The sequence below is a fragment of the Temnothorax americanus genome, unplaced genomic scaffold (assembly GCF_048541705.1).
Source record: "Temnothorax americanus isolate GAGA-0224 unplaced genomic scaffold, ASM4854170v1 Scaffold123, whole genome shotgun sequence".
NCBI lineage: Eukaryota > Metazoa > Arthropoda > Insecta > Hymenoptera > Formicidae > Temnothorax > Temnothorax americanus.
The window spans coordinates 145001-164167 of record NW_027509257.1 but is presented as its reverse complement, the minus strand read 5'-3'; the positions used below and the strand labels follow the sequence as shown (position 1 = coordinate 164167).

The 19167-nt window shown below is 36.2% G+C and overlaps 1 protein-coding gene across 10 annotated transcripts in view; it reads left to right on the top strand.

The window, feature by feature from the left end:
• Positions 1–19167, top strand: part of Fng (Fringe glycosyltransferase) — a 159947-nt gene that overhangs the window by 12410 nt on the left and 128370 nt on the right. For all 10 annotated transcript variants that reach the window (XR_013255865.1, XR_013255866.1, XR_013255868.1 and 7 more), the window contains exon 4: positions 4448–4550. Coding sequence is in view for 2 of the 10 variants with exons in the window: in XM_077399132.1 (XP_077255258.1) it covers positions 4448–4550 (103 nt within the window). In the remaining 8 variants the exon portion in view is untranslated. The remainder of the gene's footprint in view (positions 1–4447; positions 4551–19167) is intronic.

The window sequence follows — 19167 nt, the reverse complement described above, 5'->3', positions numbered from 1 at the left end:
AGCCTCTGGAGTGGGTGAAAGAGCAGTGTACATTTCTCGCTTCTTTATCAGTGGACCAACCAAGCTCAGGAGATACTCGAATCTAAGAAAGCGAACATATAATTTGTAAAAATAAACTCTGTGCCAGAAAAATATTTATCTTTCGCGCTTCTTTATCAGTAGACCAAGCAAGATCAAGAGGTACCAGAATGTAGGAAAGCAGACATTAATTTGTAAAAATGATTATATTTTGTACTAGACAATCATTAAATCTTACCTTTTGACATTCATTCTTGTGTAAATAAAAAAAAAGTGGATCACGGAAACAGAGTTCTTCAAGTAAATTATGTCTATCACCAAACTGGGTTTTCTCCGAAAAATCTCTCTCACACCAACGGTTCATACTCGTTTCTTCTTCCACAGTTGAAGATACAAATATCCGGCCAAAATTAAGTTAAAAAACTGATAATTCCTTATAGCAGAATTTATTTAGAATTACCAAGCAGGAACTATACCAACGAGAATGACAACAAACCTTCTATTTACACCAAGCTGTCAAATCATTTCTTAAATGCACGCTGCTTCGTGTTACGGCGATCGTAATTTCTTAAGTTCACGTTACGTTACTTCGCGTCCGTCGCGTCCCGTTACGTTAAATTCATCGTAATCCCGGCATTATGCATAATCTGCTATTGCATATTTTACTTCTCAATTTACCCCTCTCGACTAAAATATTAAATAAAACAAGGTTCAAACCCTGGCTGAGGTAATATATATATTTTTCGGAATAAATTTAATAATTTAATTTAATAAAAATGAGATGCTTATATGTAAATATCAAAGATTAAATCAATTTAGAAACGACCAAAACGCATAGTCGAAAAAGTTTTGACGATTAATCTGACCAAAACCAATGGTCGAATTGTCACGACATTAGCCAAATGTTGTCGAATATAAAAATAGAGTCTTTCTCTAAATTATTTCGTTATCTATGTCGGTCAATCTTGTTCTTTCGCTTAAAGATGTTCTTTTATTTGGGAATCATATCGTTTAATTAATATCGCAGCGCGCGTTAACACGTATTGCATGGATAATTATATACTTGCTGAGTGGACACTGGGTATCCAATAAAGAGAAATCAATGTGTCGAAAGAAGCAGAGGGCACGTGTGCGAGTTACTTCGATAGGTTCCATGATATTATTCCACATACATGCTAGACCGACCGGTTTGCGAACTCTGCACGCAAGCAAATTACATGAGATCCTGTAATGATTGATAGATCAATCGATCACGTCGATAACCTCCCTAGATGTATAAATTTAAAGCTTAGTCATCAGGTTCTTGGAATAAATATATACGATAATCGTATTAATAAGCAGTTAAATTTTGTTTTGATTATTAAAATAGATTAAAATTAATTACATGAAGTTTTACATTAAATTATTTGTTTGAATTAATTGCATTTTCTTATTTTTAGTTTTTATTTATGTTTCTTTTTCGAAAATTAATTCATTGCATTAAGAAATATGGATGTGCAGTCGTTCTTAATTAACTTTAATGGATTAAAATAGAAATATTTTTGCTTTTACTTCAAATGTAATTACGTTGATTATTTTCTTTGATATTTAATTTTATTATACATGTTAAGTGTTATTGAAATTTATTAGTGTAACCACACTGGAAAAAAAATTATTTGTAAGAAAATTGATTTCTTTGAATTTAGTTTCTTTAATTTAAAGAAGTATTGGGTATATATTTGAGATAACATTTTTCTGAGTTTAGAATATTTTCTCGAATCTAACTCATATTTCTTTGAATTAAGGAAACTAAATTCAAAAAATTCTTATTTTCTTGCATGAAGTAATATATTTTTTTAGTGTAGTTTTAAAAGAAAATTTGTATCAAGATTTTATTACTCGTATTATCGAAGCAAATATTTGTAATACGATGGAAATCGGATTTATTGTTTGCTTCAGTCGCAATGTAAGTTAGTGACGGGCTTATAATACTCGAGATATAATAATAACAGCGGCGAATTTTGATCGGCGATATCATTGCTAACCTTACTATGAAGCGCATCCCAATTGCACCCTCAGGCGCGGATGCAGATGACGAGCAGGCGGAGAAAGCGGATGATGAGAAATGGCCAAGGGAGGACGAAAAGATGCACGGGAACGTGAATGATGCTCATTGTCAGTGGACGAGGTGAAGAGCAAGTTCTCGTTTGGCCGCATTTCGGTCATCTGGGCAATAACGCTGTCGTTCTTCGAAGATCGACAAGAAAGGAAAGGAAATAAATTGTCAAAAGAAAGCATCGCAATTACCGAACTTTCACACGCGAGATAAAGAGTGCTGGTATTGAGGATTAATTTAAGTGACGAAAGTTGAACAACATATACGAAAGTCGTAGGGCACGGAAAAGATGAAAGCGCGTGGATTACCGTATAGCGCGCGTAAGACGTTTCTATAATAAACTCGATATTATTTTGTGCTTTGCTCATAATGGCCTTCACACACGAATCGACGGAAGACGTAAGACGTAAATTGTATGGAAATCCACCAATCAGAGTCGACTATTCCCCTCTTTAAGAGGGAAGAAGAAGGGAATAGTCAACTCTGATTAGTGGATTTTCTTACGATTTACGTCTTAAGTCTTTCGTCGATTCGTGTGTCCAGGCCTTAACTCGGGCTACGCATTAGTCACGAGCAGCGGAGGCAGGAGCGTGGGTGGACGATGTGTATGAAGTTAGCATATCAATTGTCAGCATATAAAAAAAAAATAGAGTTCTCTTTGCATACAACCGAGTTCTATAGTTCCTGATAATTTTTAACAATAGTTCTGGTCATTAAATATAAATAAACGGAAGTTGAGAAATGATATGCTAACTTCCCGCGAAGTTAGCATATCATAATTTTTTCAGAATGAATTTTATAGTACTTGACGAGTTCTATAGTTCTGTAACATAGTTCTGACTATTAACTATCTCTAAATAATTATAAACAATTATTATCAGCATATCACTCGTACTAGAGTGATATGCTATGCTTCTGCGATAAGTTCTCGGCTCGTTTGAAATTTTAAACAATAGTTCTGAACTCCCTGACGATAGTTCCGTACAGTTCTGACCACTGGCTACTTTTAAATAATTATTAAAAATTATTATCAGCATATATCACTCGTACTAGAGTGATATGCTATGCTTCTGCGAGAAGTTCTCGGCTTGTTCGAAATTTTAAACAATAGTTCTGAACTCCCTGACGATAGTTCCGTACAGTTCTGATGACTACTGGCTACCTTTAAATAATTATTAACAATTATTATCAGCATATCACTCGTACTAGAGTGATATGCTATACTTCTATTGTTTAAAATCTCGAACGAGCCGAGAACTTATGCTAACTTCATACACATGGGTGGACGCGGGTCCCGAGGAGGATAATATCGGGTACGGAAGGTCGCAGGAGTAGGGATGAGCACGCGAACCCTCGGGCACCGTCCGACATTTGACCTCACCACGCGCTCTGCACCGGTTTGCACCTCCGCATCGGCCATTTCTCATTACCGTTTCTACCTGACTCGAACTCGATTCATCCTGCGCGATTTATTCAGGTGTGGATGCCGAGAACACCGCAATGACACCACCGAAAATACCAGTTACAGGAAATTAATTTGATTAATTATTTATTGATTACACGGCATTTGGTTGCTTTTTATTTAAATTGCTTCTAAAGCAAAACCCTTGCCATTTGGAGTTACCCGCCGGTTTTACTTTTTGTTTAAAATTATAGTTTATGTTGATAATTTATAAATATTAATTATTGTAGTTTAAAGTTAAATAACTGGAGTATTATTTAAATTTAAAATAAAGACTTATAATTGATAAATAATCATCGGTGCTTTATTTAACTTTTTCCTTAGGTGTTTGCAATTCCTCCATTCTCCCTTACATATATATTTCTCCGTAAGTTGGCTAAATTTTAAATATGAAATTAATTGTTTTCTTATGTGTTGCGGATGTGTCAATGTGACTCGTAGCCACTCGTAGCCTGTGATTGAGTGTTAGTGTTAGTGCATGTTATTATAAGCAAGTCAGTTACGACCGAGACACAAGCTGCGAACGGATGTTAGAAGTAATCTTTTGGATCGGATTGCGAATGGATTTTCACTCTGATTTTTTTTTTTTACGTATAATTTAATATAAAATAATCATCTTTGATTACGATTAAGAATTACTTGCCATTTGATTGTTTGACAAAGAGGATACTCCGTGTATACGTGTATGCGTATATCATCGATCGCGATACACCCTCTTTCCGAAAGGATGGTTCTCGCTCCTGAAGAAGCGAGAACCATCAGCTCGAATTAATTAGACCGCCGCGCCATAGCAGCGGCTCACGAGGATGATTATTAACCTCTTAATTAATTGCACGCCCACCCTACATTCAGCCCTCTTCCTTTGCTTTCAGACAGCCACATGATCAACACCAAGTGCTCATCCTCGCACAATCGGCGGGCCCTTTGTTGTAAGATGTCGGTGGAATTCGACAGATTTCTCGACAGTGGCCGAAAGTGAGTACTATTTTTAGTTTCTAAAAATTCAGCAAATGTGTCACGAATATTATAATATCAGGAAACTTTTCATACAAGCACAGCAAACAATTTAATAGTATTAATTTAATAGTATTATTATAGATATCTCAGTTTTCTTCGTTGTTGATTTCATCAGAATTAGTAATATATATGTATATTATTAATATAATATGATTATATACATATATATATATATATATATATATATATATAATTAAATATATAATTGAAAGTATATCCGTATTAAATCTTAATATGTGAAAGATAGTAATATTGTGTTAAAGTTTCTATATATTACTAATACAGTAAAGTTTCATCGCATATAAGATTTCGAACGTATTTTACTGTGGTATAACTATATTTTTGCAATGATATTCTTGGAATATCGCGTTCTCTTATTACTTACCGGATAATTAATGTCGAATGACTCAATAGGTTAATTCTATATCTTTTATGTCATTGGTATGCTTATCGTTTATTAAAATTTACATTTCTGCTTGTTCGGAGTTTCTATGCATCAGTAAAATGTGATAAACCATTATACACATATCGTGATATAGTAGTAATATAGAGCAGCCTATAATAACGTATCGGATAGCGGTATCCCGGAAATTAAAACGGCTTCTCTGCTAAAGTAAAGACTAGCGATAAAGTGGAAGTTTCTTTCGCATCCGCTTCTGCACTTTATCTCGCTCGTATACCTTATATTTAGCGCACTAATAAGATTATCCACGCAATTGTCTCGCACGGGGTGGAACAGCATCCTATCGCGACTCGTTCTCGGAACAATTATCCGATCTCGGACACGTCGGCGTCGGGTGATCCGATAAGCTCCGAAGCGCAGGACACCCGGCGTATCGCCATCCGGACAAATAAATATCGCTGGTGAAGACAGGCTTTATATACGACGTCGGGACTATCCGGTGCCATGGCAGACGCGTATCTCTTTTCTTCGAATAGATGTCCGGGTCTTCATTACCGATCCGCTATTCGGCCGTATGTCGATAATACTCGATATTCTTTCGATAAGACGTATCTATGCTCGTGAGTATACCTACACCGTATATGTGTTCACGACGAACAATGCGTACAATGGCACGTCGCGTCAAGTTTCTTCGGACGTACGAGGTGAAACATTAACGATTCCACGTCGGAGATTTGTGCGGTTGATTATGTCTGAGTGGATAGATAGATTATAGATACATTCTTGAGGGGGAAGTAGATGAGATTGATATATGTATATCTACTATCATATAGCCGCTTTTGTAGTTCGATATTAGAAATGAGATCAAACTTGACGTGAAAAATTTAAACTAGTTTGCTATTTTTTTCTCTTTTGAACGAGGAAAGGTCGCTTCCTGTTTTGAATTTGAGATGATGTGAAACTTGATAAATAAATTAAAATTAACGATACCGTCCACGCGATTTAAAAAGTTACAGCAGCTTAATAAGATCGTAAGATATTCTTTTTATTTAGTTTTGATTTTGTATTTTTTTGCTGTTAAATATTTGTAATGTTTAAGTTTTTTTTGGGAGAATTTATAAGGAATTTTTAATATATTTAATATATTATATATTATATATATATATATATATATATATATATATATATATAATACATAATTAGTACTTAGTTAATTAGTACTCGATATAACCGATTTTCCATTTTGATCCAAACTTACCGTAAATTTGAAACTGAAGCTCCTAGGCTCTCTCCCTCTTTCTCTCTATCGTGCTTTTATTTTATTTTCTCCTCAGCCGAATGTGCGTCACTGACGCGCGTATCGCGTGCACTCTAAACAATCTTGGAAGCATGAAGGTCTGTTAATGGATTTGCATAGGTGCGTTTTTCGAGGGTGGAAAATGAGCCGATGCACGAAAAAAAATATATAATGGTTTAAACGCGACTATGCACGGCAAACTTCGGTAACCCGCCCGGGACTTCCGCGTTGTTTGCGCACGAAAGTGTTATTACCGCGACTTGACCGTCGAAAATTCATGCTTGCATAAGGTGGCCTAAACGTCGACTAACGTACGCAGTTCTAACCACACACACGCTCACACACACCGGCCACACACACCGGCCACGCATCGTCAAAATATTATCTCTACGAGAAGTGGTAGCGCCTAGAAAAACACATCTAATGGCCTGTCGCCGTCACAGGCGACTTCGTCGCAAACCAATTAACGTGGTCGGCGTTTCTTTTTATTTTGGAGAGACATTCTTTTAAAATTTATCTACGCGCGCAAAGCTTTAAAACAGGAGCTGAAAAATATCCGGAAATGCGACGTAATCTTTCTATAGATTGTTGCCTTGATCGTTCTTTCTTGTGTCGAATGTGCGATCTGTCAAAAAATTCTTAAAATACATCAGCAATGTTTATTTTCGTACAAACACATTTTAGTATTTTACATTACACATGTGAGGCATCTGGTATTGCCAGAAGTTGATATATGGGAAATTTTTCAAATACCATGCGCCTTTTACATAATCATTCTTTGTTGTTGGTATTAAAATACTGTTTAGAATAATATATTCCCACGTTTATGCACGTTTTGTTTTTTGATTTATTATGATGTGGTGGCATATGTTCTTCCGCGTTCGGAAGGTCTCGTCTTTGATCTTGTATCTCCCTATATTCGTGCACCGTCGCATGCTTCCTCTAGTTTATTTGCTTCACCGCCTGGCCTAAACAGGCGGTTTAAGTACCGACGACAGATTGTTCTGGGAAATTAGCTTACTGAATACTCGACAGAGTGAGTCCTTTGTGCGTCGCGGTAAAAGCTGTTTTAATTACTTGGTGCTTGTATCAACCTCCTCTCTGTTACTTTTCACCTACTTCGCCTACCATCCGTAACGTTCGATGCAATTTCTAAAAATGTAGGAATATTTTAATATCTTACGCTTTGGGTTGTGTCATCGCGAACATATTTATACAATCCGCTGAAAATCGAAGAATATATACAGATATGTTTGTTTAAAGCAGTTGATATCGGAGTTAATATCTTCTCCGTGAACAAATACGCATTTTTTGTGGTTCTCTTAGCCCATTTCAAAATAGCTCGCAGCGAGAGCATTTCTTTGTGCTCTTTCAAAAAGTCTACAATACGCCACGATTCTGTGGTACGAACTACGAAAGCGATGAAGAGAGAGAGAGAGAGAGAGAGAGAGAGAGAGAGAGAGAGAGAGAGGGAAAGGAAGGGACGAAGGGTAGTGTTGTCTTTCATCGAGCTCGTCCGTGTCGTGAAGACGAGACAGGCGGGGAGAGATTAAGGACGGGGGGAAGTGGTACCAGCTGGCCAGGAGGAGACGATTCAATCTCTTTCTCTTCCTCCTTACCAACCGAAGCCTTTCGAGAGGACGACGGGAGATAGCCGGAGAAAGGGAAAAAGTGTCTCGGATGTTACATGCGGGCCTGCTATGTTTCTTATTGCCGCTCTTCCCGTCTTTAACTACTTTCTTTCGCTTCTATACGGAAAACCTATTGCCTGTGTTTTTCTAACTTAGATTTTTTTTCTTTTTTCATACACCGCATGAAGAAGGGAAATAATAATGACGTAGGCTTCACGAAAATAAGAGTTCAAGTAATAATGTGTTAGATAACCACGAGTCAAATCTTGATCAAAATTTATCGTCTAAATTTTTCTGGAATATTTTTAAGATATTTAAAAGATCTTAAGAAAAGATAGATGAATCGCGTACTCTCTTTTAAACAAATATACTATTTATTATCTAACATTTTCTTAAAAGGAAATTATAGTCGTATTAACGGTTACGCGAAGATACTGTCGATGGTTTTAAATAGGTTTTGTAAACTGCGAGATTATATAGCTTGACCGATATAACACGTGCGTCTTTTCAAGGCGTGGAATTTCAGTGTTTTACTGCTGAAACGCGTTACGACTTCTCATCCGTTTGAATTATTGCCAACAATTTCACACCTTGCTTCGTCCAATTATACAGACGTTTTACGCATAGCCACTTAGATCCTCAGCGTCGATAAAGAATAACCGTGGTGCAAATTTATGGAATTTTATGTCGAGACACATTTTCGTGGAATTTTTAAGAACAAATATTTTTTCAGGGACAATTTAATTGAAATTCGTATCTATTTATTTTTATCTTATCCACATTTTTAACTTCTCTAAAAGAGAATTAAATTTATTGTGATATTTAAATTTTATCCAGATATAATATTTTCGTCAGAGTATTTCAATTTTGAAATTAACTTGCGATATAGCAAAGCGTGATAGTCGCGGGCAAATGTAACTATTTCGTTTGATAAAAGGATATCTGTAGGATGAGGAATGCACGGCTCAGGCCAGCTTATCGTATCCCCGACAAAGTCCTACAGTTTGTATAACGATACCACCTATCATGTTCAAATAATATATTTTTTTCCAAGAAGTCTCACGTCTGATATGCCATTGGTATCTTGCATTCGACAATAAATACCGTCTGACATAGCGACAAAAAATTATACCGGAGCATGATTCTGTATCTTATAAAAAATAGGATAGGTATTCTCCGTCAGAAACGGACAGTTTATAATTTTTAAGTTACGTATATTATATTTTAATGTTCTACCTTTCATGCATCTCCCCAATTAAGGGCCGGTTGTTCCAACCTGTTGGTAAACTAATTAACAGTAAAATCATATATATGTTTTTGTTTATTTTTTTACATTAGACAAAGATAGATATTGATTTAACTATTAGTTAGCTTACCAACAGGAGGTTGGAACAACCAGCTCTAAAGTCGACAATTTACGGATATTTTGACTGAATATTTTTTACTGTGATATACATACGTGAATATATTGAGGCACGCGTTTATACATGATGCGCATTCACAAGTCGATCTGCGCTCGAGCGCACGACTTTAAGATGCTGCAAATTAGAGGGAAAACTCTTCCGCTTTTTTCGCGCTACTTCGCTCTCTATCTCGAGTACCGTACTGACTTCGGATGGTCGCTTGGTAATTACAGCGGATATCCTTGGATACAATTATCCAGCGCCACGAGCGCGCGGCACACCGGGACAAAAAACTCGCATCGCTCCTGGACGTGGAGCTCCCGCAATGGTTAACGTCGCGTGACCGCGTATTACACATATACAGGGCTGCCGGTAATGCCGCGTAATAAGCGTTTAGAGATGTCGGAAGGACCGCCTTGCGCTCTTTCCTTTTTCATTTTTTTTTGGTTCTTTACCACTTTGCTGTTCTTACCGTGATTCCATCCCGTGGGCGCTACACCTTACATACGCGGTCGCGTTCGTGCGTCCAGATTTCTCAACACCTCGACATGATAAATGGATTTGGCGCGTTTTTATCATACCAATCTTTCGAAATTATTTGAAATTATATAAGATACTTTTTTTTAGTTATATTATATAAGAGATTTATTTTATAATACAATTTGACGATTGTTACGCAGAAGTTGAAGTTTCTATACTGAAATTGGAATGATAATAATTGGATAGTTGAATGAAAAATTGTAGACAGAGCAGTCCGTTTGTATATTCATGATGAATAAATATATTTTTTGGAGAAAGTAGACACATATGTTGCTTTGAATTTTTTTCGGGTGACGTTTCTTTTAAGCTGTGACATCGACGAATGCTGCATGACATCGTGACGAATGGAAAACATGATTTACATCATATGTACTCCGATCTAAAATCGATTGCTTTTATGAGATATCAAATATTTCAGTCTTTTAATATTTGATACAATAATTATATATAATTTAATAGGCGATATTTATATAAGTTTTAAAATATATGTAGATATATACTGTTTTTATAAACGCATTTGCATAGGCGCGCGGATTTATTTTCTATATTAACTTTGTTTTGGCGTGTGTGTGTGTGTGTGTGTGTGTGTGTGTGTGTGTGTGTGTGTGTGTGTGTGTGTGTGTGTGTGTGTGTGTGTGTGTGTGTGTGTGTGTGTGTGTGTGTGTGTGTGTGTGTGTTTTGGTGTGTGTGTGTGTGTGTGTGTGTGTGTGTGTGTGTGTGTGTGTGTGTGTGTGTGTGTGTGTGTGTGTGTGTGTGTGTGTGTGTGTGTGTGTGTGTGTGTGTGTGTGTGTGTGTGTGTGTGTGTGTGTGTGTGTGTGTAAAATTGTGCAATAGAAAATTATACTGATACATTATATGTATGTATTAATATATTATATATGTTGACATATAGTATAAATAATATACATGTTAATATATTTTAATATATATATATATATATATATATATTTAATATATAAAATATATATTTTAATTATATATTACTACAAAATAATTAACTGTCATACTGTTTTTGGCGCTGGCTGTTTTGGCATTCTTTTACCATACAGTGCGTTATTGTGAACATGCGGTTGCCTCATTCTCATTCATACGCGAGACTCGACAGCGGATAGCGGCACGAGCCGTCACATTATCCTTTGCATTCAAGTGACAAGGGCTGGAAAAGAATACGAATTTATTCCTTATATATAAGATTGCAAATAAATTCCTTAATTTAATGATTAGATACTCGTATTTAATCGATAGTCGCGATTAATTTGTAAACGAATTGACATCAGTGGAATTGAATTGATAAATCGATAATTATTTATTGAATTATTTCACGGATAATACATTTAATAAAATAGGAGTGATCGTTGCAATATATGGAACGAGAACATTATACGTGCGATCGTTTTATGGTGGATATTTACGGGCGATTATATTTTCTTTAGATGAACTCGCGTAAATCTTACATTGCTTTCGAACGTTTATTTGATGTATTTAAATATAATACAATCTATATTATTTTTCTGATTGAGAGAATAATACGCTTATCAGATCGAATAAATCTAATTGAAAGAAGGCATTACACTGACATTATTATGAATAATATAATCGGAAATACAAGGAAACGAACAGACTATTCAGTGTACGTTTATTTTACGTCGAATATTTCTTACTTGTAACGAATTGATTTCTTCGCGTTCATGCTTTGCGGCGCATTGCGCGTTGTATGTACGTTTACATTCGCGTCGGCCTTGTATTATGCGCGAGAGGGGGGGGGGGAAAGCGGGAGAGTCGAGTTGAGTCGAGTCGAGTCGGCAAATAATCTTGTGTATCGTCGTACCTCTCGAAACGCGATAAGGGCAAGTACTAATTGTATTAAAGAGGCGTTCAACGCGATCTTTCGCTATGAATATTTCGAGATTGCCAGCTCGCGTAATCAATTTGCTCCCGCGATTCGTGAGAGTATCGAGACGACTGTAATGCTAGGGATGACGGGATCTTAGCAACAGTTAGCGAAAATGATAGTCCAGTAGATTTCGCGGAGTTGTTATGATAAGGTTTCAGATGCGCCGCCAGAGCGATTATCACGTATTCTAAATATCGATATAGCTGAAAAGACTATGTCGACGACAAACGAGAACGTTACTTTGTAAGCTATGAATAATGAAACTCGAACATTCGTAATTTCAAACAGTTATTAAAAATGAAAAGTTGTTATTTAAGATAAGAAGAATCAATTTTTTTTTACGTTTATTAATAAGAGTATATTAATAACACACTTAAATTAGGTTTGATTGCAATAAAACTTTTGCAATGTCATACTATATAGTTGTCTCTCTAATTTCATAGAATGGCTTTGCCACTAATCTACTATGCATTTTGATATTTATATCCTGTCCGGTATTTATTCAGAGTATTTAACATAAAATATACATATGGTTATATCCATAACGCGTTCCTGTCACGCTTGATCCCGATTTTAATCTTTAGCGGCATTAAGCGGGCTGTCGAATCTTGTTTCTTCTAATTCCTATCGACATGCGGCTTTAATCTGGGCGTGGGTTGCTGAAATGAGGGATCCGATTTACAGACGACTGTAATCTTGCCTTAAATAGACGTTTCTTGTAGCCGCAGGTGTATCGTACTCTTATTTAAATCTCACAGAGTGGTTTTGCCACTAATAAAGTGATTGCGATAATTACTCCAAAAGAGAGGATTGTTACTCTAATTTGAGTAAATGTGGGCACTCATTAGAGGAGTGAATTTTTCACTTAAATTTTTAGAGTGACATAATTAACTTCTATGGGTGCTTACGAAGAAGCGCTCGGGGTTAGATCGGGGTTAGATTTTGGTATATAGCATACGTTACGTGCACTATACCAAAACCTAACCCCGAGCGCTTCTTTGTAAGCACCCTATAAACACTGATCTCTCTTACTGCACTCGAAAAGAGTGCCCTTTCACTCAAATTGAATGCGATTTTACTCCAATTTATAGAGCCAATTTCTTTTATTTTTTCTTAAAGTGGCGAATCACTCAAAATGCACAGGCTCAATTTTCACTTTTGCTACACTTGCATTTCACTCATTTTGATATTTCACTCTTCGACTTTTAAGGAGTAGGTATCTCCCCAAACGGGATATGAATTTCAGTAATTCTATTTTTTTTTATCTTGCGTGAAATATTATTTCTCTCACAATCAGTACGACGCGTATAATATGCATTTACGATGCCGTACGCATTTATATACAATGTTGTTTATATACATTTTGCTTATGACGAGAAATATAAATAGCATTCTCATAAATCTCACTTTTAGAATTTTCTGACTTGGACTTCTGTTGTTTTGTCTTACACTAGCAGTAGAGATATTATAGTATCGTATCGTATGAACAAGGGACCTAATGTCTTAAATTACTCTTGTTGACAAGTATAATGCTCGCCGTGATTAAATCTTCTTTATGGACCACATCGCAGTATCGTCTCGTCGCGTATCGCGTTATTTTATGCACGCGTGAACGTCTCTTAAGTGGCGTTATTACCATCGATCATTTAACCGAATCGACCGTTTCGTTTCAGAACGCGCAATTGATTTATTTAACGCTCGATCGTTGAACCGCAGTCGTAACAATTGACTAGATTTGTCGTTGCGTAACTCCAATAAAATTAATCGGAGCACGATCGCCGCGCGATCATTATGGAAATCGTCGACTCGTTCCGTAGAAAATCGCGGTTGATGCGTGCGCGCATCAAGCACGATTTTGCTACTGGATTATTACTCGGCGATTGATCCTCTTCCAGGAGGCGCAGTCTCTCCTTCCAGTAATTTTCAGGCCGTATAATTCCGTGCGCGTAGACACGGGGGAGATGGCAAGAAAAGGTAAATCTCGTGCGCGAATAGTATAGATCGTAGAGGCAAGGCATGGTCTTGAAGGGATTGCTTTGAAAAACAGCGAATGCTGGCAAATGGTATGTCACTTTTGACAGAATGATTTATAGAAATATTTATTTGTCTAAATATTTAAGAAAATGGTTATTACATCGCGCAACATTTTAATATAATCTTTGTTATTAATTTTTTGTCAGTGGTTAATTCTAAATTCTAGTAATAAGTATATAAACAATAATTTTAATATACATAAGTCGATCTTTATTGAACTTTTTTTCATTAATTATTATAATAACTAATATATAGAGTGATTGCGATAGTCACTCTAATTTGAGTAAATGCGGGTACTTATGTAAGGAGTAAAACTTGCATTTCACTCATTTTGAGTGATATTTTACTCTTTGACTTTTAGAGAGTAGTATTGCAAAACAGTCGTTATCTCCTTATATGTTACAACAATTAAATGCATTTACCATAATCTACGAGCCATTTTTCTGAAGTACTTCCGTTATAATATGACGATAAATAAAGCAAGAAATTATATCGTACGTATCTTTCAACGCTCCACGGTCGTTTGGCATAATCGGTATTTATAAAATCTCGCGTAAAAATTCTGGGATCGTTTACGACCACGCGATTCCGCCGGCTGGGCTAAGATCGCGGTGTCGTTCGCGGTGCGATTTATTTTATATACATTCAGATTTCCACCGGCGTGGCGAGAGAAGGCGCGTAAAGTATGTACGATAGTAACACGCGGTGCGTATACTTCTCAAAGCCCCAACGGATTTACATCGCCGCACGAACTCGTTCGGTAACAGGTCGCGCGCGCGTGCACGCATACACTCGTATCGGAGAGTACGTATCTCGCCATTTGCAGATCGCCGATGCACAACGGGCTCGATGTTCGTGCGGCTTTTCTATATGCACCGAAACTGGTTTGCACCTGATACCGGCCTCGCGATCGAATGACGCGTTTCAATGCGCTCTCCCTCGGCCCGTCCCTCTCTGATTCTTCTCCCGCTTTCGTGTTTTTCCTCGTCCTCTTGTAACCGCCCTACGGAGATACCGCGTGTGGATCACGCGAGTTCCCTTGGGCTCGTTTAATTCGTTCTTTCGTACCGTGCACCGCGATGTTTGCTCTCGTGGGACAAGATATCTCGATCGTAGAATTATGTTTAACGTATTAGAAACACGCAGCGGACATATTTCACGCTTTGTCCAGAGCCAATCTGACGATTAACCCTTTGACTTCAATGACGGAAATATCTGCAAAAAAAACTGGCCAGGATTGTAAGAATTTAAAATATCACTTGGTTTGCACATAAAAATTAATTTCTAAGAATTTTTAGAAATTTTTTTGCTATTTAAAATTTTTGAAATCTTCTTTAGATTCAGCGACCCAAAAATCCGCAGAAAGCATTTTTAAAATAATTTTATTAATTTTTTTGTCAAAAACATTTTTGGTCCACATCAAGCATTTCTTTCACCTAACATGCAGCCAAGAGGGTTAATCGCGCTTATGGCAACTTTTTTCATGTTTAAAGAATGATCGTGAGAGTAATAAATATCGTCGATATTTGTGTTGTGTGCGCTCGTGTTGCATATACAAGATAAGAGAATATAGTCAACTTGAATAAGTTTCGCCAAGCGTGTCGTCATTTTTCGCCTGTGAGATTTCTCTTCCATGAACAAAACCATGCCAGTTACAATCGAATACTTTGTGTTTTATGATTCGTGGACTGTTAACGTCTACGAGTTATCGTTCAAATCGTGTTAAAATGACTCTCGTGCATCTGTAATGCTGTTCACTGGAATAATTCTCGAAACGAAATAAAATTTGCAATACTTAGAATTGCTTTATTCACTAATTGTTGATTGATTTATTTAATTGATAACTTATTGGATACATTTTTAAATTTGTTATAATAATTACAATAAGAATAAGGTATATAGTTTAATTTCTTATCACTGTTAAATTCATAGGGTTAAATTGAACTCAATTTCTAGTAATTTTTAACTATAGGTCGCCACTGCTCCTACTCAATATGTAGGTAATTTAACTAAAACAATGTTAATTTGACTAAACCAATGGAGTTAAAATAATCCTATTTTGTTTCAAATTAATAAATTTTGACGCACATGGTAGTTAAAAATAACAAAATAAATGTAACTCATGTATTGGTTTTATTCTCTAACCTTTAACAGTGTAAAGTATACTTACTTTTATTTATGTGAGAATTTTATAATTAATTCCCCAATAAAAAATGAATTAATAATTAGTTCTTCTGTGGGTATATTTAATATTACTTAGAATATAGTTGGACATATCACAGATTACAAGCAGTCATTTGCGGATTCTTGGAATCTCCGATAACCTCGGATCGTTTCGGTACAGGTTTCTGTTTTCTTTATCTTATCAAGAGTAGCTTGTATGTTATATTTTTCCGCATGAATGATTCCATTGAGAACGCGAGTGGATAAGTCGAGAAGTCGGCACATAGAAAGGTTAATTCTTGGAGATGCTCGAGTTTTGATTAACAAAAAAGCATGGCATAAACGAAGCATGGACCCCCGAATTCCGCGAAGTACATTTGTAACATTGACGATACGAAAAAGTAATAAGTAACGTTCAAACGCATGTGTGTCAGTCACGGTGCAACGATACGGATTCTCGCGGACTCTTTTTTTGGCCAGGACCTCGAAAGAAACATCTTACCGTCCGTCGCGAGTACTTGGAAGGTAATTTCTGTTATCAATGTAATATTCTGCAGCGAGAGGCCCCGGAAATGGCTCATTGACTCTCGCCGTGCCGCTCATTGGTACATCCGGCGCGATGCTTGCTGGTACACAATATAACTTGATACACTCGAAAGTGGAACAAAAGAGTCTCTACGTGTCGTGTACCGCCTCTGAATTTGTGCACTCGCCTGAGGAGCACCTATAAGTAATATAACCGATAATTGGGTCGCTTCCTTTTAACGCTGCCGCTCGTCTATACCTTTACGACTCACGATTCGCTTCCTCGTCTTCTTGATGGCGTAAAAGCAGGTCTTTTCACAGAGTTGTTCGATAATAGGCGTTTTTTGTATCCGATATTCTTTTGCGAAAAATAAAACCATTTTTTCCCGCTAGTGAAGCTTAATTGAGAGAAAGCCACATTTACTTCTAGTTTTTGAAGTTTTAATATTAAACACTTAATGCTATATTATATTATCATCACGATTATTACATGTAACAAATAATTGGATAGTTGCAATGAAAGTATTAACAGCTAATTTAATTCCTTTCAATTCTAATTCTTGCAGTTTCTATTTTAGACGTACGTCTTATAAAAATTATAATTATCAAGTAAGAGAGTGCGGTCCATTTTTCATTCCGCAAATAGTTTCAAGGTTGTTTCTTAATGATTGAATGAATATGTATTTAGAATCACGCGCTGCGTGTTGTACGTAGCTTGTACAAATCACATTGCTTGCAAGTCGTACAATTCGATCGTTTATTATCTCGTTTTTTTACAATGCTTCGTGCAACTCTACCTCGAGTTGTTTTATTGCGTTATATGGCCACGCGCAATCGATTTTGCTCTCCGATTAACTTGATCTCGCTTTCTACTTACAATCCATTTATTTTGACGCCACGCCACGTTTAAGAATCGCAGAACGTAACGTATATATTAACGTCGATATATATCTTTGATCGCTATTTGGTAGATTAGGCAGCGAATGCATTTCGAACTTTATATCGGAGCGTTTATTCAGAGAGAAGCTTTTTGAAACTATAAAGTTTATAAACTACTCATAAAGTAGACATATCTTTCCTCTAAAATCTGCTTCTTAACTTTTGCCGATCAAAGACTATTCGTATGATTATGTTATTTTCCGTCTACGCAAAATTGATAACTCTGGTGGACGTTTTTAATTTAATATTGATAATCATAAATTGCTTTATCTATTTAGTACTGTAGTTCCTGCGTTTTACATATTTTACATAATTTTTTTATTGATTAGAACGTTAAAATTTTAATTAAATGTTAATTAAACGTTAAAAAGTCGCTAAAATTATATTATTATTATGTAATTCCCATTATTCACTATTATTAGATCGACTAATTCAAGACGTTGATGGTTTAAAAATATTTAGACTTTATGGATAGTTTAAGAGAGAGTATTTCGATTGTTCTATAATAATGCTTTTCGCGATGATACTCTTAGTATTACATTTCTTGCTACAAAATGTAAAGATAACGCATTTTTTAATCTGTGATATCTGCATGCAATTTATAAGATCGTATAACCCAACGCTGCAGGCGTCTCAGCTTACCGAAAATAAAAGCCACGTAAAACAGGTTGGTTATCAAATAATAAAATGTCACGATTGCTGAAATCGTATCTGCGTAATAAAATATTCTGAAGACTGTAAAAAGAAGTCATGTGGTCGATATTTAAGTCCTGCTTATATATCGAGTGTACTCGAGTGTTACACAGAGTTTGATATTTTGCAACTCTTGCTTCTTCTCATTTTCTCTTTCTATTTGAACGACCATGATACTTGGTTTAATGTGTCCACGCATATCTCAAACTATTTTTTTGTTTCAAGCCAGAGACAAAGGAATGAATTAAAACAGCAATATATATAACTTACATTAAGCAGTATTTTAATAAGTACGTACAGAAATTTCTAAATTATGTATTTTACATTTATCTTCAAAGAGATTCTACACAAATATCATATATGAATATTTAGTTTTAAACGCCTCGTTATTTCTTTTTAATTATAATTTTTACACCATGAGATATATCGCATGAAACTTGAGCTTTATATCCTCGGAGTATCCCTTACCCTTCAATTACTTCATCAAGCATATGGGCTTTATTAGCCGGCAGTTAAGCTCTCTCGTGTCTCAAAATTGAGAAACGCATAGCGGTTTATGCGCTTTCTCGGTGCATACGTAAATATGATGTGCGTGTAAACGGAGGCAGAGCCTGCGGCGATAGACGGCGAATGGTTCGTCGTCGGTGAGGGGTAAAAGCCCGTTTGATGTTCACGGTTAATCCCTGGCAAGGTGCGCGTAATTCCCGTCAGTTCCGCTGTACATACAACGCAACGCATTGCTACAGTGGTACCGTGGCGATGCATCAACGCGCGGTTACAGCTGTCTAGTTTAATTTTTTGTATGTACGCCAATGCGTGCGTATAGTATTCGCAACGTTTAACGTTACGAAAAACAGAATGCCCGAGACCCCGGACTAATTGAGACGTTATTAATTCTTAATTATATGATATTTAAACGCATTATCATATTTATCGTAAAACACACATTTTTACTATTCTTTCTCTTCTGGGAAAAATTTTTACCGATTTGGACCCACAATTAAGCACTTTAACATTTTGGTTAGTGCCCCTTAAGGTGGTCCTTTTGTGAGA